At 46.4% G+C, this 26911-nt stretch overlaps 1 protein-coding gene across 4 annotated transcripts in view; it reads right to left on the bottom strand.

The window, feature by feature from the left end:
- Positions 1 to 26911, bottom strand: part of PLEKHA7 (pleckstrin homology domain containing A7) — a 220434-nt gene that overhangs the window by 67193 nt on the left and 126330 nt on the right. For 3 of the 4 annotated variants that reach the window (XM_069554252.1, XM_069554253.1, XM_069554254.1), the window contains exons 4-8: positions 18909 to 18995; positions 5439 to 5550; positions 4340 to 4444; positions 1713 to 1785; positions 226 to 326 (exon numbers count right to left, since the gene is read on the bottom strand). In XM_069554252.1, coding sequence (XP_069410353.1) covers positions 226 to 326; positions 1713 to 1785; positions 4340 to 4444; positions 5439 to 5550; positions 18909 to 18995 — 478 coding nt within the window. Of the gene's footprint in view, positions 1 to 225; positions 327 to 1712; positions 1786 to 4339; positions 4445 to 5438; positions 5551 to 6548; positions 7170 to 18908; positions 18996 to 26911 lie in introns of those variants that run through there. The other variant, XM_069554255.1, reaches the window with a different exon arrangement.

Genomic DNA, 26911 nt, shown 5'->3' with positions numbered 1-26911 from the left:
AAGAAGCCGCCTACCAAAGCAGGAGACACGGGTTCAATCCCTAGGTCAGAAAGATCCCCTGGAGAGAAATGGCAACCTACTCCAGTATTCTTACCTGGAAAATCCCATGGACAGAGGAGCCTGGCAGGCTCCAGCCCATGGGCTAACAAATGAGTTGAACACGATTCAGCGACTAAACAACATTTCTTAGGACGGCACTGCTGCACTAAAATAGAGGGACAGTACCTTAAAGGAGTACTTGCGACTTATGCGATCCTCAGGGGCCACTGGTGAGATCACGTAGCTGGGCAGAGGGATGCTCCCAAGGACCACTTCTTCTCGGCTGTCTTTGAATGGAAGAACACATCAGGATAACCTCCTGTGGCACCCTCCTTAGGATGGTCCATCCCACAACCCTAGTTCAGTGCTTCTTCTCTCTCCCAGGATGACTGCAGTCGTGGAGCATCCATTCAGGTGCTCCGGGGACCACCGTGCTAGCGCTGGGACCACACAGGTGAGGCAGACGGCACCCTCTCCCTGAGGATGGGGGCACACACGTGAACACACTTGGTTCCACCTGCTAACTCCTGAAATACAGCACATACCACGCACTGTGGGGACACAGCCCAGAGCGGCACACAGCCTGGGGAAGGGAAGAAGGTTTCAGAAGGTGCTATTTAAAGTTCTGTGAAGGGTGGGGAAGGGATTCTGGGTGGTACACACCTCATGGGCAAAGTTAGAGCAGGTGGGAAATATCATACTTTCTACATCTATTCTCTTCCTCCCCCAAACCATCTTTGTTACCAGAGGTAACTTCCTAATGACAAGTTGGTCCCTCTGCTCTCTCACACAAGGTACTTGCTGACTGTTCACTGGATACAGAAGGAAACCTGACTTCCTCTGTCTAGACTCACAGCTCTGTTGCATTCTGGCCCTTAGCCGTCTCCTGAGCCTTATCTCCTAGTGTGTGCTCCATGCAAGACTCACTCTAGCCTTGAAGGCCTATCATTCCACCTTCAAGCTGTTTCTTCTGCGTGAATGCCCATCTTCCCCCAAACATGGGCAAAGCTCTACCCATCCTAAAAAGCTCAACTTATACCCTAGCTCTTCTAAGGACCCTGCCCAAGTTCTCCACGATGGAATTAACTTCTTGCTTCCCTTGCACTGCCTAAGCACTTTGGATGCCTTCCAAAGCACCTGTCACAGCCTAGTCTTGTCTTATAATGAGACTATCTCTTCCTCCATATTTTGAGCCTTACTTTCTTCTCACCTTTGCACAGCCCCTAACTCTACGTACTGGGGCTTCACAAATATTCATATGGCCAATTTTATTCACCAGCTGCCCACCCAGTAACAGGGGATAAATCCAGATAATAGGTTATAAAATACAATGCTTCACCTATACTTCTCTTCCCTCCAGATTGCATCAAAGGTGTGCCTATGCCCCAAGTGGGGCAGAAGCTGGAAAAAATCCAGAACTTGAGACCCTAAGTAGAAGGCAAACCAGATTCTATTATTTTTAACTTGACAAATGGCACTTCCAGGGCTGGGACTGATAAAAATGAAGTCACCAACCATCCACATATGTAAAAGTGAACACTTTGGCAGGTTAACAGGTTATTAATTAGCTCGGGCCACTGGTCCAAACACTGGATTTGAGAAGACCAACTTTTGTATCACCTCACCACCACCTCAGGCACAAAGAGCCCTTGGTGGCCTGAACCTCAGCTCACCTTTATAGTAAAACAAGCAATAATCAGCAAGCACAAACCACCTCCTTTTCCACAGCCTCATCCCGGAACTGTCCTGAAAAGCAAAGAAAACTAATCAGGGCAATATCTGAGCATACTGCTCCCCCTCCTTAGTTATGTACAACCTCATTCTGGAACCAAGATTTGCTCATATTCACGCTTTCTTTCCATAAATTAATAAATTTTGATTGCATAGCCTTTCTTTGAATAGGACATTAAAATTTAAATCCAGTGACGGTTTATCCCCAGGAAGTTCTGTTTCCTGTAAACAGTCTAATATATCATAAGCACCCTACTTTTAGAAAGGAAGACAAGAATTCAAAAACAGTTCTTTCAGTAAGAAAGAAATCAGCTTTTAACAAATATTTATTCATTCATTCATTCAATATGCTATAAAATATCTTCATTTGTACCGATTAGAAAATTGATTTAGCAGAGCACAGGGAACTCTTCTCAGTACTCTGTAATGGCCTATATGGGAAAAGAATCCAAAACAAAAGAGTGGAGGTATGTATATGCATAACTGATTCACTTTGCTGTACACCCGAAACTAACACAACTTTATAAATCAACTGTACTCCAATAAAGATCAAAGAAAGAAAGAAAATTGATTTATATAGTATGCAACAAAGAATTTAAGTTAGCTTATTAATCAGTGAGGCAAAATTCTCATTTGACTAAGTCATCTACCGTAAGGGACTGGTTATGCTGTTTTCCTTCTGTTCAACAGAAAAAGACCTGGATTTTCTTGAACTAAACTGTCTCGTAACAAGACTCTGTCTCTACTCATCTAAAATGTAAATCATTACATTTATTTAAAAAAAAATTTTTAGGTGACTATGAAAAATTTTTTAATATGGCTAAGGTAGGAAAATAGTAGTTTTAGGGTCACTTTTCTCCCAAACCTAGGAAAATTCCAGAGCCATTTTTAGCTATTTAAATTGTCTTCCTTCTGCAAAACTTTTTGACAGGCTTAAATTTTAAAAAATTTTTATCCATCCTCCATTTACTTAAGTGTTAAAAACTTGCTAACTGTATTTCTGTATTTCTTGGTTTTATCTTCTGCATTAACTAGGTGACCTCTAAAGTCTTGGCATATGATATTTTCTTTGTTTGAAAAGCTCTTCTCCACCTTTATATGTCTGCTTCAAATGTCACTTCCTCTGGGAAGCCTTTCAGGACTCCCACAAGCACAGCGACACTTTCTCTACTGGGTATCCACAGCATCTACACAGACCTCACAGCTACAGCCCAGCCCAGGGGCCCAGGGGCGTGGGCAAGGGGGTGTCTGCTGGGGAGAAGGATTATCTATAACCCCTTCCATCTCACCCCACATGTCAAAGGAGCCTTTTGTTTAACAGGGACAGGGATGCAAATGGAAAAAGTCAGAGGGTGACCCAGGTAAGAAAACAAAATGAGAACAGAGCTGTGAGGGAAGAGGGTCTCATTAAAAGAGGATGGTGCCCAGGGGAGTATCGGTCAGAAGAGGCTGGGGAGCTGCAGGAGCTGCTGTGGGGAACAGAACTGGGGGAGAGGGATTTCAAGGGGACATTTAGGGATTTCTTCTGTGTGTTGTACAAGTTAACGCCCATCTCTGTCTTCCCATAAAGCCTTGAGTAAAAACATACATCACTGCTCTCAGAATTTGTGTTTATCTGGATAATATGCTATGCGGGAGTCCGTGCTAGGTGATGACATGACACGTGAGAGGTGTCCCCTGCAGACTATGACAGGAAGTCCTCAAGTGCAGGAACCACACGTTACTCATCCCTTTGTCGTTGCAGTGAGAACGCTTGGAATACGGCAGGCATTTGGTGGGTGAGTGGGGGAATGGATGGATGGATGGATGGATGGATGGATGGCAAGAAGAGAAGGAAGAAGACAGAAGGAACATGTTCTCTGACCCTAGGACCTCACAGCCTATTCACGGCCAGAGGACCAGAGGCAGGATAACTGGTGGTAAAGACAGAGATGAAGGATGGACTGTCGGGGGACACAGAGCTGACAGGGTTTCCGGACTGAACAGGTGTGGGAGCAGGAGAAGCTGGTGGTGGTGCTGAGGTTCCTAAACCACGTGTCTGGGAGGATGGCACCACCATGACCCAGGAAAAGCAGGCTAGGGGAAAAAGACAGGTAGGGGCTGAGGAGACAGTGAGTTGAGTTTGGCTGATTTGAAATCTGAGATGCTAGGAAGCCAGATATGTGTGCTAGACAGGAGAAAAGGAAAACATGGGGTTTTTCAGGCAAATGATAACAGAGGCTCTTTAACATCAGGAGGGCAAGTGCTGGCAGAGGGTTATGACAACAGAGCTGGATGCAGGCTGACCCACCCACACTCGGGTCCGAGCCCCAGGACAGGCAGTAGTATCAAGAACCAAAGCGGTTAAGTGGGTTTGGGAAAGGAAACTGCAGCCATTGAGTCGACGGTTCACTTGCAAACAGGAAGAGCACATCACTTAGCATGATCGGTAGGTAGAATCTACTGGCCTCGGACAGACTCAGGAACAAAAACCTTACTAGGAGCCCCTTCCCAGCTCCCGGGGGTCAGGGGAAGGAAGGGACTCAGCAGGAACTACCTCCCTGTAACCCTCCCTCCTCAGTCTCCTCACCTGCTTGTGTAGCCAGCCCCTCACCACCACTGGAACGTTGGGGTTCCTCCGAATGGCCTGGTCCCTCTTCCCAAAGCTGTGGACTTTATTGCTGGACTTAATGATCTAGGAAAGAGCAGACTTAGTCTCTAGCAGCCGGGATGACTTGGGGAAGCCCCCAAAAGCAAATGCATGATAGAAAAGCTACAGGCTCCCTGCGCCTTCATCTGCATGTCACCGTCCTCTGATTAAAAGAACAGTGAGATGACCATGAATGGGTGGGCGCATGGCCATAGCATCCTAATTAAAAGGGGAGTCCAAGAGCTAGCAAGGTTCCTGTCTGGGTCACGGAGAAAACAAATGTAAAGGGATTTTTCAGTCGACTTTTACCAGCAGCTGCTGGCCCCAGCATGTCCTGTGGCTTTCTGAAGCAATGCTACTTTTTGGTGACAGTATTTACAAATTTCCAGATATTTACCCCCCCTTTCTGGTGCTCTCCCCTTCTCCACGATGCTGGTTCTCTTCCCTGCTCCTCAGTCAGTGCCTCCACAGCTTGGGCACAGACACTTTTGGAATCTCTGTCCCAAATTTTACCATGCGGTCTCCAAGACACATGTGAACAGAGGTGTGGCCTTCCCAAGACACGCCAGGAAAATGAAGAATACAGCCAAGGCCCTAGCTGTCAGTCCTGGTTCTGTCAGCAATCACCTGTTTTCTTGGACATGTGACATAACCCCAACTGGCCTCGATTTCCCGATCTCTCATTTGGGGAGATCTCTTATTATGTGTCTCCTTCACAAAACTATGGTAGAACTGCTGTATTTACAATGGATAACCAACAAGGACCTGTTGTCTAGCACATGGAACTCTGCTCAATGTTATGTGGCACCCTGGATGGGAGTGGGGTTTGGGGGAGAATGGATACATGCATATGTATGGCTGAATCCCTTCACTGTTCACCTGAAACTATCACAACACTATAATCAGCTAAACCCCAATACAAAAGAGAGTTAAAAAAACAAAAAAACACTATGGTGAAGGTCAAATGTGTTTCTGGCTACAAAGGGACTTGGCAAAATACAGAAGAGGGGAAGGCAAGGGCGAGTGGCCCAGAGCTCACCTTGGGGCCAGGCTTGGCCTCCACGGTGGAAGTGGTCCCCGCCGTGGATGTTTCACTGACCATGCTGGACGGCCTTTGGTTTCTCTCTTGCTTCGACATATGTGGATTTGGCCTGTGGAGAGACAGAAGAGAATCCAGTGAATAAATAGCCAGGCTGCGATGGGAAGTGGAGTCTGAGGTTTAGTTCCAGTTCAGTTCAGTTCAGTCGCTCAGTCGTGTCTGACTCTTTGCGACCCCATGAATCGCCAGGCCTCCCTGTCCATTACCAACTCCCAGAGTTCACTCAGACTCACGTCCATCGAGTCAGTGATGCCATCCAGCCATCTCATCCTCTGTCATCCCCTTCTCCTCCTGCCCCCAATCCCTCCCAGCATCAGAGTAGTTCAGGTTAGAACTGGTTAATGGACCTTAAACAACCCAGAACAGATCTTCTGGATACCACTTAACTCCAGCCTGCAGTCAGAGGGTCACGATGTCCAGCCTACACATGCGCTTCAGGGAATCAAGAGCATGGACAGGTGGGCAGGCTCCACAGCCTGACACCCCAAGTGGCCAAGTCACTGCTGCCTGCAGTCCCAAGGCCCCCTCATTTATCCTCTTACTTGGGTGACTGTGTGCCCCATCAGATGGGCACACACGGCTACACCACTACTCTTCACGGCAAGAGCAATCCACACTCCTTACACACATACACACACCTCCATTTCCCTGGCTCCCAAAAAGAGCCGCTTATAATTAGTAACAAGAAATCACTCGCACACACACCCACACCCCCAGATACACAGAGAGAATCGCTTACATAAATGCCAGTGGGGCTTGCCTCCCAAAATAGACTACTCAACAAAGAGTCCTATTCTAGGAACACTCCATTAGCCCCAAAATAGAGCCACTGGAGATATTAACCCCTTGTGCCATGTCTGGAGAGGAGGAAGAAATGAGGCACGCCTGGGTCCCCAGTGAGGATGCCCTTGATGTGTCCCCATCAGCATCCAGCGACATCATGCTTCCCACCAAGAGGGCCAGTTACGCTTCCCACTTGCCCTGGGAAGACTGGTACCCTGGGAACATCATGTATAACGCATAAGAGATATCGTAGAGAACCCTCCTCACCTGCCTCTACAGAGCCCCAGCATTTGCCAGACTCTTTCAAAGCAGCAGCAGCAGCAGAAAATGATCCCACACAATCCAGTCCCTATCCTTGAGCAGCTCAATGCTTGATTCCCAGACCCTGCTGACTCCAGGATCTGTAAGCCTTCCTCAAAGTGTAAGTGCCAGCAGTCTTTGGCTGGGTGCCTGCTGCTCCGACGGGCGACAGGATCCAGACAGCTGCAGTAAACTGAGGCCTTTTGCCAGAGAAGTGGAGAAACTGATTTGGAGGCCTGGGCCAGGGCCCTGAAGAGATGGAGCTGGAGGATCCAGGCAAGACACAGCCGAAGAAGACGCGTTCTGGATGTCCGTTCACCAGGCTCACTTTTACAGAGGTGCCAGGAGGGAAAATCCCAGTTTCCACTTTGGAGCTACACTGCTTCCTTCAAAACCACTGTTACTCAAAGCACAGTGATCCTTCCCACACCCCAAGACAGAGCCCCGACACCCTGCACCATCAGCAAGTCCTTCGCAGAAACAGCCGTGACCACCGTGCTTGCTGAGCTGTCCTAGCAGCAGGACCACCGTGGCGGGCATCAGCTTTCCAAGGGGCTGGGCCAGGCTGGATGCTTGGCAGCTAGAGGTGTGAGTCCCACCAGGCAGAAAGATCACTGGCTCCTTATCAGCTCAGGCACTCACTCCGGATTCCCCGCCCCCAGCCTCCGTCCCAGCCAGACTTCTGTCACTGCTCCCCACTCAGAGAATGTCGCCACACTTACAGCCCGCACACTGCTGGCAGAGGCTGTGTGCAGCAGAGAGATAACAGCCAACCGGGGGTGGGAAGGGGCTCTGAGAGGCTGCCTTGTCCAGCCCCTGCCTCCAGGCAGAACTATGCCCGAGACGTCTTCCTGGAACCTGGTCTTGCCTGACTTTTCAAATTCCCAGAGGTTGAGACAAGGAAAGCAAAGAGTTCTTGGCTCATCTCAGTTATGGCAGCTACATCTCTAAGCCCAAATTCAGGACACACAGTCCAACAATAAAAAAAGTTTGTCTGGGATTTTATCAAGTTTAATTGTCTCCCATTTAAGACACTGATATGAGGGTTATTACAGAATACTTGAGAAATACAAGAAAAAAGTTAGAAGCAAAGATAACTGTAATCATAATCCTGTTATCCAAAGGAAAATCATTTTAATACTTGATATATTTACTTTCTTTCCTTTGCCTTTTTTTTTTGCCACACCACACTGCACAATCTCAGTTCCCTAGACAGGGACTGAACCTGGACCACAGCAGTGAAAGCCCAGAATCCTAAACCAAAAGGACACTAGGAATCTCCCTGGTATATTTACTTTCATTTTTGTGTGTTTTTAGATAATTGTGTATCTTAAGTCACTTGTGTCCAACTCTTTGTGACCCTATGGACTGTAGCCCGCCAGGCTCCTCTGTCCATGGGATTCTCCAGGTAAGAGTACTGGAGTAGGTTTCCATGCCCTCCTCCAGGGGATCTTCCTGACCCAGGGATGGAACCCATGTCTCTTATGTCTCTTGCAATGGCAGGTGGATTCTTTACCACTAGAGCCACCTGGGAAGCCCAGATAACTGTGATCACATAGCTTTACAATCTTCCATGTTGATTTTTAAAACTTGTTGTAATCTAAACATTTTTTCCTTTCTTTTAAACTCATTCATGTCATTTTAAATGACAGCATCACATTCCATCAACTAGATATGCCGCTGCTCCTCAGTGGGGCAAAGAACAGATCATCTGGGTTTGTGACGGCCCAGGAAATCCAGGACAGGTAGCCACCTCTGCCATTTTTGCACCTTACAATCTCGAGCTCTAACTGTAGTCATCTTTCTGTATTCTAACCCCCATGTCACCTCCCACACTAGCTTCTGGGATGCTGGCTGGCCAGGGAGCTCTCCAGCCAAAAGTGCAAGAAGAAAGAGGACTTCCCTTCAGCCTTAGGTCAGTTTGGAAAGAAGGTATGACCACCACCTGGAAAGCCAGGTATGAATAGATTTCAGGTGGAAAAGGACCGGTTGTAGCCCCAACACTGAACATCAGTGAGGACACTGAGGGGTAAGTGGGCAGGGAGAAACATATGAAGAAAACCCTGTACTCCATGACTATAGAGACCTCTGCTCAGCAACATCCAAAGAAAGCAGCTTATTAGGAGACAGGACTAAAGGCCAAACTAAATCCTCCCCAGGGAGGGGACTGTGTTGTCTCTATAAACAGGGAACATGTCTTCACAGGACTCCCCACTCACACACAAGAGTCAACCATTACCTGGCAGTTCCTGACCTGGCTCTTTGAAAGAACAAAGCACACACAGCTACCCACTTGGCCAAGTGACCAGACCTGCATTCAGGGGATGTTCCTCTGAATCTCTTCAGAGTGTGCAACGGTGTCTTAGATCCTCTGTCTGTGTGTGCGTGTGCTAAGTCACTTCAGTCGTGTCTGACTCTTTGCGACCTATAGACTGTAGCCCTCCAGGCTCCTCTATCCATGGGATTCTCCAGGCCAGAATACTGGAGTGGGTTGCCATGCCTTTCTCCAGGGGATCTTCCCAACCCAGGGATCGAATCCACGTCTCTTGTGTCTCTGGCATCAGCAGGTGGGCTTTATACCACTAGCGCCATCTGAGAAGCCCCTTAGATCCTCCAAGGCTGACTAGACTTGTGACTTTCAGAAATCACTAGACGTGATCTGGAATTTCAACTAGTAAAAAAAAACAAACAGTGGTCATGCTTGAGACACTACTTGATATTCAAAAATGAGGATATGAAAAAAGACTCAAAAACATTTTTCTTGCATGCCTGAAAAGCTGGCTCTGATGGAAACTTCTAGAAGTCTTTTACCACAGTAGTCTGAGCAGCGGGAACATCAGTGGTGCATGTGTGTAACCCATGCACACTCACTTGGATGTGGGCATTCTGGTTCACCTGCTTCAGCCAGTCACGTCTTACAGGCAAGTTCCCCACATAAAAGTCTGACAGGGCAGACACTAACCTCTCCTCATGTCCTCTGACTGAGTTATACTCCTGACAGGTTTCACTCAAGCAGGGGCCCCTCCCCCAGAGAAGAGCCCGTGCCCATGAGCAGAGCATCCGTGAAGGTGGTTCGGTTCCCAGGAGCTTGCCCTGAGGCACATGAGTCACAAGGATCCAGGAGAGGAGACAAAAAAAAAAAAAAACCCTGCACACGCTATGGGAAGGCAGACTCCTAGCGTTATTAAATCAAATCTATTAACTTAAAAGCCTGTTTGCCAGGTTTCCGTGCCATCCTGATTCCCAAAGTGCAGTGGGATGCTCTGAACAAAGACTTTTCTTTCCTTGACTTGGACTACATGAATGCTGATTATTTTGCTGGAGGGGTGTGGACTGAAGTTCAAAACAGTGAGCTAGAGTTTTAACTGAACTGCCTCTTCTCTGCAAAGAACAAAAGAAGACAGAACCAGACAGAAATCAGTCTGGAGAAGCCTAGGAGGAAAGTGACTTCATTCGACTCTGAACTTCCTCAGCGATGCGTCAGGTGAACCTGGGCAGGAAATCATTTTCTCTGTCCCTCCATTTACCCACCTACGAAAGGAGCTGCTTCTGCCTCCTACATTCCCAGGAGCAAATGCGTATAACATTGACAGATGCAGTTAAAAAAAAAAAAAAGAAGTTATAAATTCAGAAGTCATTTTTTTCATTTGGGTCTGAATTTAGGTGAGTTTGGTCAATGGGCTCCTCAGCTGTCTCTCAGTCAACATCATGAACTGGAGCAGATCACAGCAAGACCCCATCGCTGTTGTAATAGGTAGGCTGCCAGGCCAAGTATCACCAACCCGTAAGGACAGGTACACAAAGTCAAGCAAGCTGAGGACCTGGCTATACCTGCCCAGCACCTGCTGTGTCAGGCCCTTTGCTGGCATTATCTCACTTCCCTCTGCAAAGCCAGTTTTACCTTCTCCATTTTATCAAAGAGGAAACTGAGGCTCGGAGAGATTAATGACCAGCTCAAGAGAGCAGCTGGATTCCAAAACCTGGACTCTGTCACAGAGATACCAACCCATGGCAAGTCCCAAGGTCTGGCAGAAATAGGCCTCTGCTCTTCTCAGCCCCAAGACCAATCCCCAATCCAAGAAGATCCTGGGATGGTGGAAAGACCATGAGCCCAGAATAACAGGATCTCAACCACTCTCTGCAGCTTACTGACTCCCTCCATGAGTCACACTGCTACTCTGGGCCTCAGTTTCCATTTCTGCAAAATGAGAAGAGAATTCTCATCTCAGAAGATGGGCCTGTGGACAGAAATGATGCTTTGAAAACCATGAAGCATTACACTCAATGAAAAGCACTGTTTGTGACTATTATCATGGAGATTCCAGAACATAAACCTCAGGTACACTTTATTATTTCCAAGGCACTATCTCTTCAGAAAGCTCAAGGTACCAAACAATTAACTTCTCAACAGGAATCATTTCCTACAAACAGACTTTTAAACACCTTATCTGGGGCTTCTCTACTGTGTAATAACCCTGTGACTAGGAGGTTGGCCTCCCATTCTTTGCCCAGAAGAAAGATAATATCAAGAGTCTTCAAGGCTACGATAGGAGGTTAGGAAACTATGGGGAATCAGGAATCTCTTACTAGGAAGACATCATTAGATGACATCTGTGCCCCATTAGTTCCTAGAGAAACCGGCAACCCAATTCATGCTTTATCTGCAAGGATTCTACATGGAGAACTCAGCTAAAATTACTGGGTGCATGAGAAGAGGCACATTCACAACCAACCAGCACAACCAGCATTTTTTATGGCACTCACACCCACCACCTAAGGGGTTTGGGAAAAGCAACACAGAATGAAAAGCAGGAATAAAACAAAGTTCTTGTCCGAAACAGGCGGACACCTCCACACTCCCTCTTCCAAGAAAAAGAGACACTCAGACAGACTGCCAAGGCTCCCTGTACACTCCCAACACCCTGGGGGAGGCTGTCTGACAGGGGTTTTCATTCAGCAACTGTGGCCTCATTACTCAACTAAGGCTTTCTGCATTCCTTCCCCTTCCTCCCCAGCTCCTCTCTGGAACACAAGCTCTAGTTCCTCTCCCTACTCCGCATCACTCTGGGAGCCAGAAACCAGCCCAAATAGCACCCCTCACCTGGCACAGAAAAAACCCAGTGAGCCTCGAAGGCTGCTCTCTCCTGCCTCCAAGCCCAGAGTCCCACTCTGCCATGTGAGCCTGGTCCAGTCTTCCGCTGTTCAGGCTCCACGTCTCTGTCTACAAGAGAGAACCAGACTTTGACCTCTGTCTGCCATTTCACAGATGCTACGATTCTAACCCCAGCCTTTGGCAAGCCCTCTTCTGGAGTATCTCCTCCTCCTGCATTACCAGGCAGTCATTAGAAAACAGCCTTTTCTGATGGAGATCTGGGTACTTCCAAGACTAGGAGGAGGTAAAAGAAGAGGACAAGGAGAGAAGTCACAGAAGACAAAAATCACTGTGCAGGCAGCAGTTTCCCTTCCACACTCAGCGAAGCCACCACCGCAGCATCTCCCTCAGCACAGAAAGCCAGAGACGTGGTTGCCGTGTGGCAACCACCGAATATCCGGTGCCAGTGCCCTCCGAAACAGCAGCATCAAGAGCCAAGCCAACACTCAGATGCCCGAATGATTAAGGACACCATCATCACCTCTCCCCTTACCTGTGATTGTCACCAACACCGTCTCCTAGACCAGGAAGGAAAACTGAACAGTCAAGTTTCTGCTTCTGGCTTGCCAGGTGTTCCCATTTTTCCTCATTTTTCTGCTGCCATGGCAACCAAATGCAACAGGCAAAGCTAGTCCAAGACTGCCTGTCTGGAAAGACAAGGTGCTGGCTGTATCAGCTGCAGACAGCAACACATCAGCCTCGCAGCCCAGGGCTCAGCAGATGAGCGATAGGACAGACTCCTTGTTCGAGCTCAGAGTTGTAGGATGCCCTCTCTACCATCCTGGGCTCTCAATCTCTCACTGCAAGCTTTCACCAACTTGAAAATGCAGAAGAACGAGAAACAGCCATCTCTGGCACCACGAGATACCCCACCCCTAGGCATAATCAGCAAATGCCTTGGATAGTCTTGCCCTGCCACCCGCAAAATGAACCCCCAAAGAGGTCAAAGGTCAGGAAGAGAAGATGTACCTTCAGCGAGACAGTATCTTTTAAAGTCATATCCTCCAAACACCACTCATGAAATTCTAGGCAATTCCAACTGTTATTTTTTTCCAACATAGTCCAAGGAGAAAATGAAGGGCTGCTCAAATCCCAGCGGAAGGACCAAGCTAAACTTACTCAGATGCCCAGAATGACAGGCCAGGCAAGGGTCCTCTTCCTAGGTTAAGAAACTCCAAGGCGATCTTAGGGGCCTTACAGCTGGCTTCTGAGCACAACAGCAGGCTTCCGAACTTCCAGAATGCATACTCGCTCAAGCAGGCCCCACCTCAATATCAAAAGCTTGACAAAGCCTGGGATCAGTGTATACAGCCTGCTGTCAGTCAGCTGCCGACGTCACGGCTCCGGAATGCTTCTCTCCTCTTCCCCAAGAGCTGCAGAGGCGTCTGTCAGTGGCTTCCTGGGCTTCCCAGCACCAAAGAGAGAATACTCCTGTGCACAGTGCCAGCCACCAAAACCACAGCTGGGAGTTCTCTGCACCCAGGCTTCCGCCATAGTGTATGAGAGCCCTCAGGTGTGGCCCTCTAAGCCACACACTCCCAAGTCAAGAAAATCACCGAAACTCAGGAAAGAGGCCTTCAGAGGAGACCAATCGATCCAGTCATTGGAAATGAGCCCTGTAAACAGGCTTGAGAATGCTTTCTGGAGAAGAGACTTTGAAGGGAAGCTGGTGCCTTTCAAGCAAGCATGAAGCTATTAGATCAAATTTCATTACTGCAAATACAATTAAAATTAAAACCTCTAAGTAGCAGTAGCCTACTTAGCCAGCACATTAATGCCTAAGCACAGCCAAGGAAGGGGAATGTCTCTCGAAGACCACTGAAATGAGAGGCAGTATGTATGGTGTCAGAGGCATAGCATCTGGGGCTAGACTACCTGGATTCAAATCCTAACTCTGCCACTTATTAACTGTGCAACTTCTGGCAAGACTCTTAACCTCTCTGTGCCTCAGTATCCATGATAATGATGGTATTTTCCTCAAAGGACTGTTGTGGAAATAAATACATGGAAAGCACCTAGAAAAGTGCCTGATAATAAATCAAAAGGGCTCTAGGCATTATCTATAAAAAGAATAGTAATATTATTAATGGAAAAAGTCAACTCTTATCCTAAGAAGCAGATGACTTCATTTAGTGTTAAAAAAGAGATTCCAGATCTTGAAACAAGAGATAGAAAATCATCTCCCTTGAAAATTATGGACTAAGAGAAAATTTGCCTGCCTTTAACTTTTACTCATTGATACAATGCTTGCCTTTGGCAGCCACACAATAGGCATACCCCACTTCCACCTGCCAGCCCTTCTTGAAGACTTCAAGTATATCCTCCTTCATCTTCCCTACAGACTAAACATAGGACAGGGTTTCCAGACCCCTTACCATAATGGTCCCTCTCCTCAGGGGAATCTCAGTTGCTCAACATCCCTCTTGATATTTAGTACCCAAATCAAAGTGTTTGGGGCTTAGCATATCCTTGGGGCTCCATAAACTTGGAATGAATTAATTAAGTAGTCCACAAATATCATGATAAACGAGAACTACTCTCCCCCTTTCTCTACACACTATACTTTTATTAATACAGCCTGGGCTTATATTAGCTCTTCCAAGAGATATTTCCTATTGGCTTGGGTGTGCAGAAGTCTCCCTTGGGGTCGCTGCAGGACCTGTTGACTGATACCCACGTGCCTTGAGGGTTCTGACAAAGAACTAAGTAGCATAATAGAAAAGGTAAAATGAGAAAATGCTCTAGTCATGTAACAAAAGCTCGTCAGCGCCAATCTCAAAAAGTCCTGCTTGTCTTAATAAATCTGCTCTGTGGATTATTAAGTGTAGTCATTAGTGCTGACCAACAAGTATTTCTGATTCTATTCCCAGATGCCTGGTAGAAAAGCACTTCCTGCCCCTTTGGCGTGAGGAGTGATCACGTGACTTGTAGCCAATGAAATGTGAGTGAACTTTGGCGTGAGGAGTGGTCACATGACTTTTTGTAGCCAATGAAATGTGAGTGGATGTGCCGGGGTGCAGTTCACCAAGTTTCCTTTTGCTTGCGTTTGGCAATCATGGGAGCACAGGGATGCAGGCCCTTCAGTAAAGGTGACAGAGCTGAACCCCTCAGGTGGCCTGTGATGAACATCGAGTGAAAGTGAGAAATAAAGTTGTTGTTGTTACCACGGCAGAGCCTAGGCCATCCTGACTGATTCTGTATTACTGACACGGAAACTAGAACACTCAGAGTTCACGTCCTCGGGATCTGCCAGATCATAGCTTTCATTTTCTTTCTCTTCTCCAAGTTTCTAATCTGTAAAATGGAAAAACAGTCTTTTGGTGGGCATGTGCCTGGTACACCGAACAGCTCAGGGAAGCCCCACCTGCCAGCGGCCGGGAAGACGGGTTATCTGTCTCATCAGGAATGCTTTAAAGGAAGTCTCCACGGAGAATTTTTTCTTCCTACAGGAGAGAGGATCCCAAGATTACCTGACTAAATCCAAGATTACCTGACTAAGATTGCCACCGTAGCCCAAAGAATGATGGGTTATCTGAAGGAGACTTAGGATGAACAGAAGAATCTGGGAGTGATTTAGGGGAGATGGGAACAGCAAGTTAATCTAAGTCAGTGGTTCTCAAGCATTTACCAAAATCAGAATCACCTGCAGGCTCGTTAAAACATAGTTTACAGGGATCCCACCTCCAAAACCTCTGATTCAGTAGGGGTTTGAGAATCTCCAACAAGTTCCCAGGTGATGCTGGTTCAGATGGCTCTAGAAGGATTCACTCCAAAAAACCAGGGTGGAGGCTCTGATAAGAGAAGTCAATGTGACCTTAACAGATCCTCTTTGGAGAAGGAAAAGGAAAGAGCCAGTTTTTCTTTTTCTACCAATATATTAATCTGAGAGCTGATATAAAAGACACAAACGGTCACCTCAGTCTTTTCATTTTTTTCTCACCACGTATCACACTACACAACAAAAGTAAGCTCCTCCAAGGGAACAAAGCAGAAAGTATTCGTTAGCACAGTTTTTAAAAGGAATGGTTTCTGTGAAGGGAAAGCATGCCTCACTCACCCTCAGGAGCTCCCCCAGGATTTACCTGGAGGTAAAGTCAAGTCTATTTCAGGAGGAAGCAATTTGGATAATTGGCTGCAATGTCCCTCTCCAACCTTATCTCCTTCGCAAACCTCCACTACAAGTCAATCTTCTTGCCAAGGCTCGTCACACTTGACCCTCACACACATGCATGCTTATCTTCTCTTATCTAAATCCTGCCCCTTCCTCCACGTAAGGACCAGACACTTCAAGAAAATCTTCCCTCTCTTTAGTCACCATCACAGACAATCAATCACCAAATCCTGTCAATTTTACCTCCCAAGTAGCTCCAGAATCCACTTGGGGCTCTTCATTTTTCACTCTAACTCACCTCGTATGGAGTCCCCGTGCTCTCCCCTCTTGGTCTTTGAATAACCTTGACTGGACAGATCTCAATTTAAAACATCTTTTCCCAGTGTGGAAAGGCCTTCCACGATCCCCAAGGCCTAAGCCAGGTGAGAACCCTCATTTATCAACTTCCACTGAACCCTGTGCTCCCTCTATCCCGAACATTTATCACATTTGTGGTCTCGTGTCATTATCTTCCCTGCTCAACCGTAAGCTCTTCACAGACAGGACCACATCCGTCCTGCTTGCCACTGTCGCTGCACAGGCCGGCACCGCCCCTGATGTAGGCGCCCACTAAGTGTCCAGTGAAGAAGTGCAGCAGTCACCACATCAGTCCGCAGAAACCATCCCTTCCTCTCAATGCCTAAAGCACATTCTGTTTGCTTCAAGGAAATGTCTGGCCATATAGTTGTACCCATCATCTGAGATAAGCAAGCACCCCTTAAGACATCCAGGAAATGAGATCTAGAGGGAAAAACTGACCCTTCAAAAGAAGGAATGTCTTTTCCTTGGAAACTGGATGGGACTAAGATTAGCTGTGGAGGTATTTTGGTAGGATAAAGAGGCCGCCTCAGAAGTAGTCAGGGGATAAAGTCTTCTGTTAACAAGGAGGAAAAGGATGTGTGTGACAGAGGTGTTTAGTGATGGAAAATGTGCATTTCTCCAGAAGCTCTTATTAAGGCTGGTAACTTCTCAAGCTAAGTGTTCTGATGGATTCTACCAGACCTTTAATAACGACAGGCGCCCGTGTCTCTCGGATGCCTAAGGACTGGGGGCTGAACTCAATGACCTCCCTAAAGCCTCTGACCTTCAGGATTCTATAAACAAACTCATTCCAAGCTGGAATTCAGAGAATCCACATTCTGACTTTGTCTTTACACAGCAGTTCTTTTTTGATGTAGGAGATAAGATAATCTTTACCTTGTACCCACTCTTTCTCTAGTAGTATTAATCCTTTCAAAGTCAGACATCCCTCCTACCCGCTGCCCCACAGTCTGGCTGCCATGTCCTGTGGGCTGCCAGCACCAAAATAATTGAGCAAACAGCTTCTGACTAGGGAAAGGCTTAGATCTGACCAAAGAAATCAGGTTGGGGTGACATCCTGGCTTTTCTACTGCTAGCCAGGCAATTTGGGGCAAGTGACATGACTTTTTCGGGTCTTAGTATCTTTCCCTCTAAAATGATGATGATGGTCTACCTCTCTGGATTATTGTATTAAATGAGATATGCACAGAAAATCCCCTGCACAGAGTAGCATGCAGGGAATGCCAGTATGATTATAATTACAGATTTCTGGTTTTAAAAGTTTTTTTGATAATGATTCTAAGCTGCAAACACTGAGATGAAAAAACTGAGATGAAATAATATGTTTAGAATTAGCTTCAAAATAATCCAGGGGTGAGGGGGAGGATAGAGACAAAATAAAATCAGCCATGTTTTAGAAACTGTTGAAGATAGATAATGAATATATCAGATTTATTATTGTATCTCTCTACTTTTGTATACATTCGATGTTTTCTACCTTAATTTATAAGTGTAAGTACTACAAGAGCAAAACACTGTAAAAATATAAATACTGATAATATAAGATTACATTTGAACATATCTAAGTGACAAAACAGAAGAAAATTGATTTGAAGGGGAGAAAAAAATACCCTTGGGAATCCCCTCCCGGTCTAGTGGTAAGGACTCTGCATTTTCACCACCAAGGGCTCCGGTTCAATCCCTGGTCAGGGAACTAAGATCCCACAAGCCTTGTGGTGTGGCCAAATATATATATACATATATATGGGCTGGCACTAGGGGTAAACAACCTGGCTGCCAATGCAGGAGATGTAAGACACACAAGGTCGATCCCTGGGTCAGGAAGATCCCCTGGAGGAGGGGGTGGTAACCCACTCCAGCATTCTTGCCTGGAGAATCCCATGGACAGAGGAGCTTGGCAGGCTACAGTCCACGGGGTTGCACAGCCAGATATGACTGAAGTGACTTAGCACGCATGCATACACACACACACACACACATATATATATATGCATATATATATAGCAAAAAAAAGAAAGAAAAACCCTTAAAGCCAATGTCTCTATCAGTTTCTCAGACAGAACTGTTTTCTTCAAACAGAGCTGTCTCTAGTGATCAGTATGAAACACAGACATTTGTACATATTTCTCTGCTTTCATTTTTGGGAGAACACATCCCCAAAATCTGTGCATGGGCTGTACATGACAAGCCCTGGGTGGTAGAACCTGCCTCTGAGCACCCAGAAGCCCTGCTGAAATGGGACTGAGGAGCAAGAAGTTCCTGTGTTAGGAAAAGCAAGCACAAAGGACTCAAAATGTTCAGGGACAAAGGGTGCCACCAGCCCTCCTCTCTCCTAAGCCCTGGCTTTGGGCTCCTATGTGAGGCTTCCTCGGGAGGCTATACTTACAATACTTTCAACAACAGGAGACAGGGTCCTCTCAGAGCATAACTAGTGTGTAATGTGATACTTGAGGGGAAAGGGAACTTTGAAGAGGCTCTGACAGTACTCATCGCAGCACACCCCCATATCATCTCCCCTTCCACATCTACCCACTGAGAGAAGTCTAGAGATTGAAAAACAAAATTCTTGAGTTTCACCTTGAAGCAAACAATCCACTCCAAGCCCCTATGTCTGAGAGAGAAAAGAGCCCAACAAGCTTTGTTTTGAGCAAATGCCTTTAAGTTCCCAAGCTGTGCCTAAAAAAGAATACACGAATGTACTTACTCTTCTTCTTGAAGAATAAATTCACTATTTTCTGGAGAAAACTGCCCACTCACAGGATGCCTGAAGGCTGTGGTCTGCTGGTTATGGCTAAAAAGAAAGAGAGAGAGATAATGAATGAGGAGTCATGTGAGTGGAAAGGCTCACAGACACAACAGGTCACTGATGTCTGAAGACCCCTGCTCATCGCAGACTCCTCCCAGGGTGAGCCTGACGCCCTTGACTTGGAGAGACACTCTGTCAGAACCCAGCTGCATTTAAAAACCGAAAACCTCCAGTTCAGGTGCCAAAGTCCACTAAAGACATACAGGGGTTTCAATTCTAAGCAAGTCTTGCCCCCAAGACAACACTGGATCTTACAGAGACAGTCCATGAAGTGCTTACTCCTACAAACTGACTCGCTCAGTGAAAACTTACTTTAAGACGGCACGAGCTGAGAACAAGAATGAAGGAAAGCAGACGGCACTTTCAACAGCTTCCGAAACCCACGAAGCAGGGCAAGAATTCTAAGAATTAACACCCACCCAGAAAAATCTATCTTCTTAAAATTCTTCTCCCTACTACAGAATGTCTTCACTTCAGTGATGGGATATAAATGTATGGGCATGTCTCTGCAACATGACCTGTACAATTTCAACACTGTGCAGTTTCTATCGCCCTTTTGATGTGAGGAAGGATCAGCTTCCACGCCGAGTTGACAGACACAACCAGAGTGTGTAGGTGTTTTGTGTATTCATAAAGGCTGCCTGCTTCTTTGAAAGGAAGGGGGAGTTGGCTTTAAAGGCTGCTGTTCTGCTCCATGAATAAACTAATCTAACCTCCTCTTTTTTCCTTTAAAGAATATGATTTATGTTAAAATGTTTTTCTCAACTGCAAAATCATAGTTATTTTAGAAATTTTAGAAACTATGGAAAGACAAAAAGTCACCTGTGATCTCACTACCCAGACATATACATCTGGATTCTCTTTCCCAGCTTTTCTTTTTACCTTTAAATCATTTTATTCTTTTTAATGTGATTTTACTGTATTTAGAAATCTGTATCCTGCTTTCTTCACATCCAATTAACACAGAAAATTTCCTATGTAATTAAGATGTCTTCATTTGAATTAGGTGAATAATAGTGTTTTGTAAGTGTAAAATTTTTTTTCATATAATTGTTCAAAAAATGTTTACTGGCCATCTATGTGCCAGGTGCTGTTTTAGGTCCTAGAGATACAAAGTGAACAAAAAAGTCCTTACACCGTGATGCTTACATTCTAGAAAGATTTACATTCTTCTAATGCTGGACATTTTAGGTGCTTCCCCTATCCCATTCCCCATTATTATAGTCACTATATCTTTGCATATGTGGGCTTTATCTGCAATTCAAATTATTTCCTTGGGTTAAAGTCCCAGAAATAAAATCACTAAACAAAGGGCATGGTCATTTTTTTAAGGCTCCTAATATAGACAGTTAAAATGCTTTTACTGTCAGAGTCAATATATCATCTTAGTTCGACAGTGTTAAGATATCAGTCCCATCTCCAAATTGAGCCCTGACTCACCCCAGACATTAGTAGGTTTAAATGAGCATAGCATAAAGGTTAAAAGAGAAAACAGAAAAAAATCTCCAAGCCCAAGTCTGTCTTACTTTGCCTGGGGCCACCAGGGCATCCTGAGCTGGGGTGTCTGGGTAAGGCTGGCACTGAGGTCTGAGCAGCCGGAATCCTAATGAGCCAGATGTGAAGCAGGCAGAGCCATCAGGCCAGGCTGCTCCCTGGCCCTGCGACCGAACACTACCCCTGGCACCCTCTCAACCCTCCCAACCACCACCACCCTCCAAATTCTCAGCTCCTGGTTCCAGGCAAAGCCCTTGGAATCCCATGACCTCATCTGGCTGGCAGTAAGCTGTTCTTCCCCCAAAAAGCAGAGTTAAGGCATGAGTATCTAAATAAGGGTGAGAAACAAGCCCCCTTGACATCTATTTCAGAAATCTTTGTATTGCATTCATGGGCCAGGCTTGATTTATACCAGTTTCTTTTAGTCATCTCCATTTACCCTAAAGAAGTCCCTAAACACAAGACATCTGAAAAACACCGTGGAATTTGAAAACACAAACTCTAACTTAAACCTGCCTCATTTCTTTCTGGAGAAAAAACACCGTTCTGCTCATAATGGGAATAACAGTAATTCCTATCCACTATTACCTCTAAAAAAGTCTTTTCTTACATAACTTAGCTATTAGTACCATCAACTCCTGCTTTATGAATGAGGAAATGGCTCAGAGAAGTTAAGTGACTTGCTCAAGATAACTTTGTCAATAAGCAGTAAGACTGGGACACGAATCCAGGTCTTCTATATCTAAATTTGATGCTCTTTGCATAATAACCTGCTGTCCCCTTCCCTCAGAAGTCCACGGGGCTGGCAGCCTCCTAGGCATGATCAGAAGCCCCTAAAAGCAAAGCATGTGAGACAGCATCTACTGCTATTCCCTCTCCCTCCCCACCTCCTTCCTTCCCCTCAGCCAGGGGCCAAGCTTCTGAATGACAACACCTGTGTGGCACTCAGGCATCCCAAAGGCACCCCCAATCAGCCTTTGGTCCTATCACAAGGTCAGCCTGGTGAATTTCTGGCAGAAGGAGGCAAAGAGCAAAACTTCTCCGTGCCTGGAGCGGCATTCAGCAAAGACTTCATAAACATTGTACAACTCGAATACCAGCTCCTAGCTAGGCTCCCCATGCTCAACATGTACCAATTTAAATAGGCCCAGACTCTTGGGTAAATGAATTCTGAGCTGGAAGGTGTGGGCACTGTGAAGATTTTCACATTCTAACATAAGAAGAAAGATAGTTTCTTAAAGTGGACAAAAATATAGCTGTCATTTGATCAGACCTTAGAGGCAGCTCCCCAGCCTTTCTTCCCTAATACGGATGCTGCCCTTTTTGCCAAAAATAATTATCAACCACTGCACCATCAGCACCATTTCCTGCACTTACATGGAGTTTTAAGTGTGGTCACATTCATCATAGTATTTGACTTTCCCAAGTACCCACTGAGGTAGACAGCACAGATATTTTTATTTCTATATTATGCATAAGGAAATGAAGATCTGGGTTATGGGATGTTACTGGATCACTAAATTTAAAAAAAAAAAAAGAGGATTCAATACATTTGAGAAAAGAGATGAATCAAAGTACTGCCTCCTAAATACTGAGGTCTTAAAATTTGATGATTTCTGATTAAACCTGCCCAGCTTGCTTATGGCAGAGCTTCTGGTTCAGCACTTTTTGAGCAAAGAAGAGTTAGGTCCTTGGACTATTTCATTTAATCTGCCTGAACACCCAACAGGGCAGGCTGTGTTTCATCAGAGCAAACCACAGGTAAGGAAGGCCCAGAAAGGGTAAACGACGTGCCCTCAACAGTCAACTCCTGTGTTCCTGCAACTACCACCCTTCTGATGTCTTTATACCACTCCAGGCTCACCCTCATGAAATGGAGGTTACCTACTGAACACTGGATCCCCACACCCATTTGGAGACCACAGGGTCCTCGGGCTTTACCTGCTGTCCTTGACCCCTCAGCCAAAACTCCAAGCTTGCTCCATTTCATGATTTTTTATTTTCTATAAACCCATGACGAATCTCATGTCCTATCACCTTGTCTTAAGACACAGTTAGCAGGCACAGACAAATCCCCTGAAATACCTGTTCTTAAACCTGAATTGCCACCTTGCTCCCCGGCAGTGATGGAGATGGCCCGGCCAGGAGCCAGGTGGCTGGTTTCAGTGGAGCCCAGAAACTCTCTTCTCTCCATACAAGGGCTTCTGTTGCTCTTCAGAAAGTTACTCAGCAAGTGAGACAGAACATAGCCTAGCCTTTATTCTCAGATCCCACTCTTCCTCCCAGGAACAGTCGTCCAGGTGGAATAGCAGCCAGTGTTGTCTGCGAGAGGACCAGGGAGCCCGGGTGGAAGGTGGCAGGAAGGACAATCCCCGTACAGGCGGGCCATAGGTAACCATCCACGTAAACAAGCAGGTCTTCACAAGCCCTGGGCTGGAAGGACTTGGGCTAGGCCCTAAAGCAGTCTGACAGCCAATGCAGGAGACGTGATAAGAGAACAGAGTGAGGACCAGGGGGAACTGCAGGCTGATTTGAGCTCAGTAGAAGGAAGAGCCCACCACACACAGGGCGAGTAAAAGGCAAATGAGTTCTACAGCTTCTTGCAATGTTTTTGCAAAGTTAAATCTTCCGTTCATACAGATTTTGACTATAATGTGAACAGCGACTCTGGCTGGTTAAACATAAAGGTTCCAATTTAGCACAGCTGTCCTTTTCGGCATGGGGAGAAGTTCAGGGAGTTTATGTGAATGGTGCCCAAGAGCGGGGGTCGGACTAGCCTGATAAATCTACTTTTCTGCCAGTGGTGGTATTGGTATGCTGAGAGTGCGGCAGATCTGCTCTGTCAGCACCAGCTCTTATCTGGCCCCTGCTGTAGAGAGGAGAAGAAACAGCTTAAAATGTAAGGAAAGTATCCGGCCTCAGAGCTCACAGAAGGACTCTGTCAAGGCTCTCTTCTCATTGGTATGCTCGGCAGCAGCTCCCACTCTGGACCTTCTGGCTCCTCAACACAGCTCCCAGATTACTGTAAAAGGGTCACCCTGCAGACCTCAAGCCACGGTCAGCACTGCCTCCAGGCTTGTTAAGGCCCTTACTATCTTTGTTCTAAATCCCAGCGTCTCCAGGAAACCAAGGTGCCAGGTCACAAAATAGTGCTCCTAGTTAGGTCCCCGAATTGATAATCCAAACTCCAAAAACGTTAAGAAACTGCCTCCCTGCCTTCAGCTCCCATCTGGGCTGCAGGGTAAAGACAGCGGCCAAGAGCCCCGATGGCATCTCTACACTCCCTCAACACTTCTCAGGCAACTTTTGTTCTCTTTTACTTAACACTTTTACAGAATGGCTCATTTAGTACATAGTGTCACTGCTATTCACGTGGCATTCCCTACGGGGGGCTTAGGAGGTTACTGGTGTGGTCTTTGAAGCTTGCGCTGTTTTGAAAATGTCAAGCAGCTCTCTGCATGCCAGCATGACTCTGACAGGCCCTTCTTCCAGAAACATGGGAAGCAGGCCTTGACAAGCCAGCAGATAGTCCCCATCCTCTCTCCAAGTGAGTGCCATCAACACAGTACTAACCAACCTCCTTCAATATCCACCCTGGGCACCACATCAGTCCAGAGTCCTCGGGTCAGAAGATCTGGGTGTAAACCAGAACAAGCCACCTCAGTTCTTCCGTTTACACACAGGGAAAGGTTGTTGTGAGGATATATGAAAGGGCATCACACAATGCCTGGCATACAGAAGGTACTCAACTGATGTCCATTGAACCTGGCTGTGTCTTGACAATGGCGGTAACTAACAGGCATCTAAATTGGAATAGGGCAAAACCAGAATGAGTCTCCTCGCCTCACTCCCACCAAACCCAATAATCTTCCCTCCAGGTTTCCCTTTGTCCATTAAAAGCATCACTATTCAACAACCTAGGAGTCATCCTCCACTCTTACCTTAACCTCCACATGTCATATATTAGCAAGTCCTGCTGCCTCCATCTAAGAAGCGTACTCCGAATCCATACGCTTCCTTCCATGTCTACAGCCACACCCTAGTCATCACAGCAGCCACCTAACTGCTCTTCCTGCTTCCACTCTGGCCTCTATACCATCCAGCGTCCTCACCAAAAGCCTGATGGATCTTTTAAAATAGCAGATAACACATCCTTCCCCTTTAAGCCGTACAACAGCTCCACATCACCCACAGAGTTAAAATCCAAGCTCCTTACCTTGGCTTCCAAGATCCCAGGTGATCTGGCCCCTGCCTAGCCCCATCCTTTTCCTACACCACTCTCCTTCTTCCCTACTCTGCTCCAGCCACACTCATCTCCTTTCTGCTCCCTGAACACCAAGCTCTTTCCTACTTAACAACCTTTGTACTGGATGCTCTTTCCCCTGTACTTATCTGGTTCCTTGCCATTCAGCAGAATTATCATCCCAGAGCCCTTCCCAACCACCCACTGAAGTAGTAGCTCCCAGTCATATCACATCATCCTATTTTAATTATTACTAACTGTTATTTTTCTTACTGATGATCATCAGTATCCCTGACTAATGGTGTACTCCAGGAGAGTAAGGACCTTGCCTGTCTTTTTACTGCTATTATCAGCCCGTAACAGAGTCCGGCTCTGTTATATGTGCTGAATGAGTGAATGAGAAATAATGACTAAGGAGACTCCTACTTTAAAGTGAGGTGATGCCTCCAAATAGGCTAGCTAACCCCATAGAAGTTTGGACTCGGGTCACAAAACGACAAGAACCTGAAGGGTCAATAAGCCATCCAAAGGTAGTGGCTTCTGCTCTTACTACCTGAGGAAGGATGCATCAGAGACCAGCATGCTAAAATCACTTCATCCTTGGCTCTCTCCCAACTGTGTTACAATATAATTTGGAGAAATTAACCCTCCCCTGCAACCCCCTCTACCACCCCTGCAAAGGAGAAGGAAGCACACTCAGCAGAGAGAATCAAAGCATGGAATGCAAACACCCCGGAGGCAATTACTAGGTGATTAAAAACACAGAGGAGGACAATACAAACATCACCTGTATCTCCTTTTTGTGAACTGGGAGATTATTTGGTGTGAAACCTGCAATTTGGTGATGATTATACACTCTCACATTGCTTTCTACTATTTCATCTGTGTTTGCCCTCCTCCCCGTCCCCCCTAGCTCCAGTAAGATCCTAAGTTAACCGCAGGGCTGGGAGCAGTTCTTCACTGATTTCTAATGTGTCTCCCACAGCACAGAACAGCAATGCCATGGAGCAGGCACTTGAACTCTTTTATCTCACCAGCCTGAGCACAAACTCACACCACCTTCAGGAAGAGGCTGTGTAGAACCCATCTCACTTTCTGATTTCAGCAGCCCAACATATCACACATGCCCCAGAGAGAGTGGGGGAGGCCAGGGCCCCCAGGCCCTGATGAAGATACTACACCCAGGCTGGGAGAGTCCACCAGCCCTGGGGAGCGTGGTGCAGACCAAGGAAGGGCCTTCCCCATCCCCACAATGTCCATGCTTGACCCCAGCTAGGCAGAGACATGAAATTCAGCCAACCCTCAGACCCAACACCCTGAGGAGTAGTCAGGACCCGCTCTCCTCACCTAAAAGTGCCAAAGGGGGCTAAGCCTAGCACAGACAGAGTTGGGCTCAAGGGAGTCACAAAATTAATGGAGTGAACTGAAAGCTCTCAAATCTTGCAAGAGGGAGGTGTCTCCTTCCCAAATACTGAACTTAACAGACTGAAGTCTTCTGGCAAAATTTGAAAAGTTCTGTATTTCATTAGGCTCTCCAAGTGTTTTCAGTGGCCAATTCATTTCATAAATTACCTCTTCTGACCCAGTAACCCACACTGCAAGCCTCTCTTCTCCCCGAGCCCCCACATGGGGCTCCAATACTTAGGACTGGTGGTTTAATAGGAAGTTTTAATTGCGGCTCCACAGGACTTCAATAACCATGAAAAGACTAAAGCCCAACTCCTGACTGAATGAGGAAATCAAACCCAGATTGCCTCCCTCTCCTAATTTTTTTAAAGAAGTTGGCAATGTAATGGGAGCGGGGAGACCAGTTCTGTTACTACCAACTAGTTTTATGCCCCTGAGCAAACATACAGTCTTGCTGGGTTTTAGTTTCCTCATCTGTCCAATGACGGGGTTAGACCCTCCACCTGGAGAAGCCACCTGAGGCCTCCGAAGCATGAACCCCAGGTTATTCAGAGTCGTACATGCTGGAGTTCAAACCCCAGCTCTGCCACATACTGGAGGTGCACAACCTTGAAGGAGTTAAAGACCTTTCCGAGTGTGTTGGTTTCTTTATCTGTAAAAAGAGGAGCCAACTCCAATTCTGTGAGACTGTTAAAAAGAGCACTGATAATGTGCCTGCCCCAGACACTCAACCTTCAGTTCCTGTTATATTTTTCTT

This window comes from Ovis canadensis, chromosome 15, assembly GCF_042477335.2.
Source record: "Ovis canadensis isolate MfBH-ARS-UI-01 breed Bighorn chromosome 15, ARS-UI_OviCan_v2, whole genome shotgun sequence".
Classification (NCBI taxonomy): Eukaryota; Metazoa; Chordata; class Mammalia; order Artiodactyla; family Bovidae; genus Ovis; species Ovis canadensis.
This window is presented reverse-complemented; position numbering and strand designations above follow the sequence as displayed.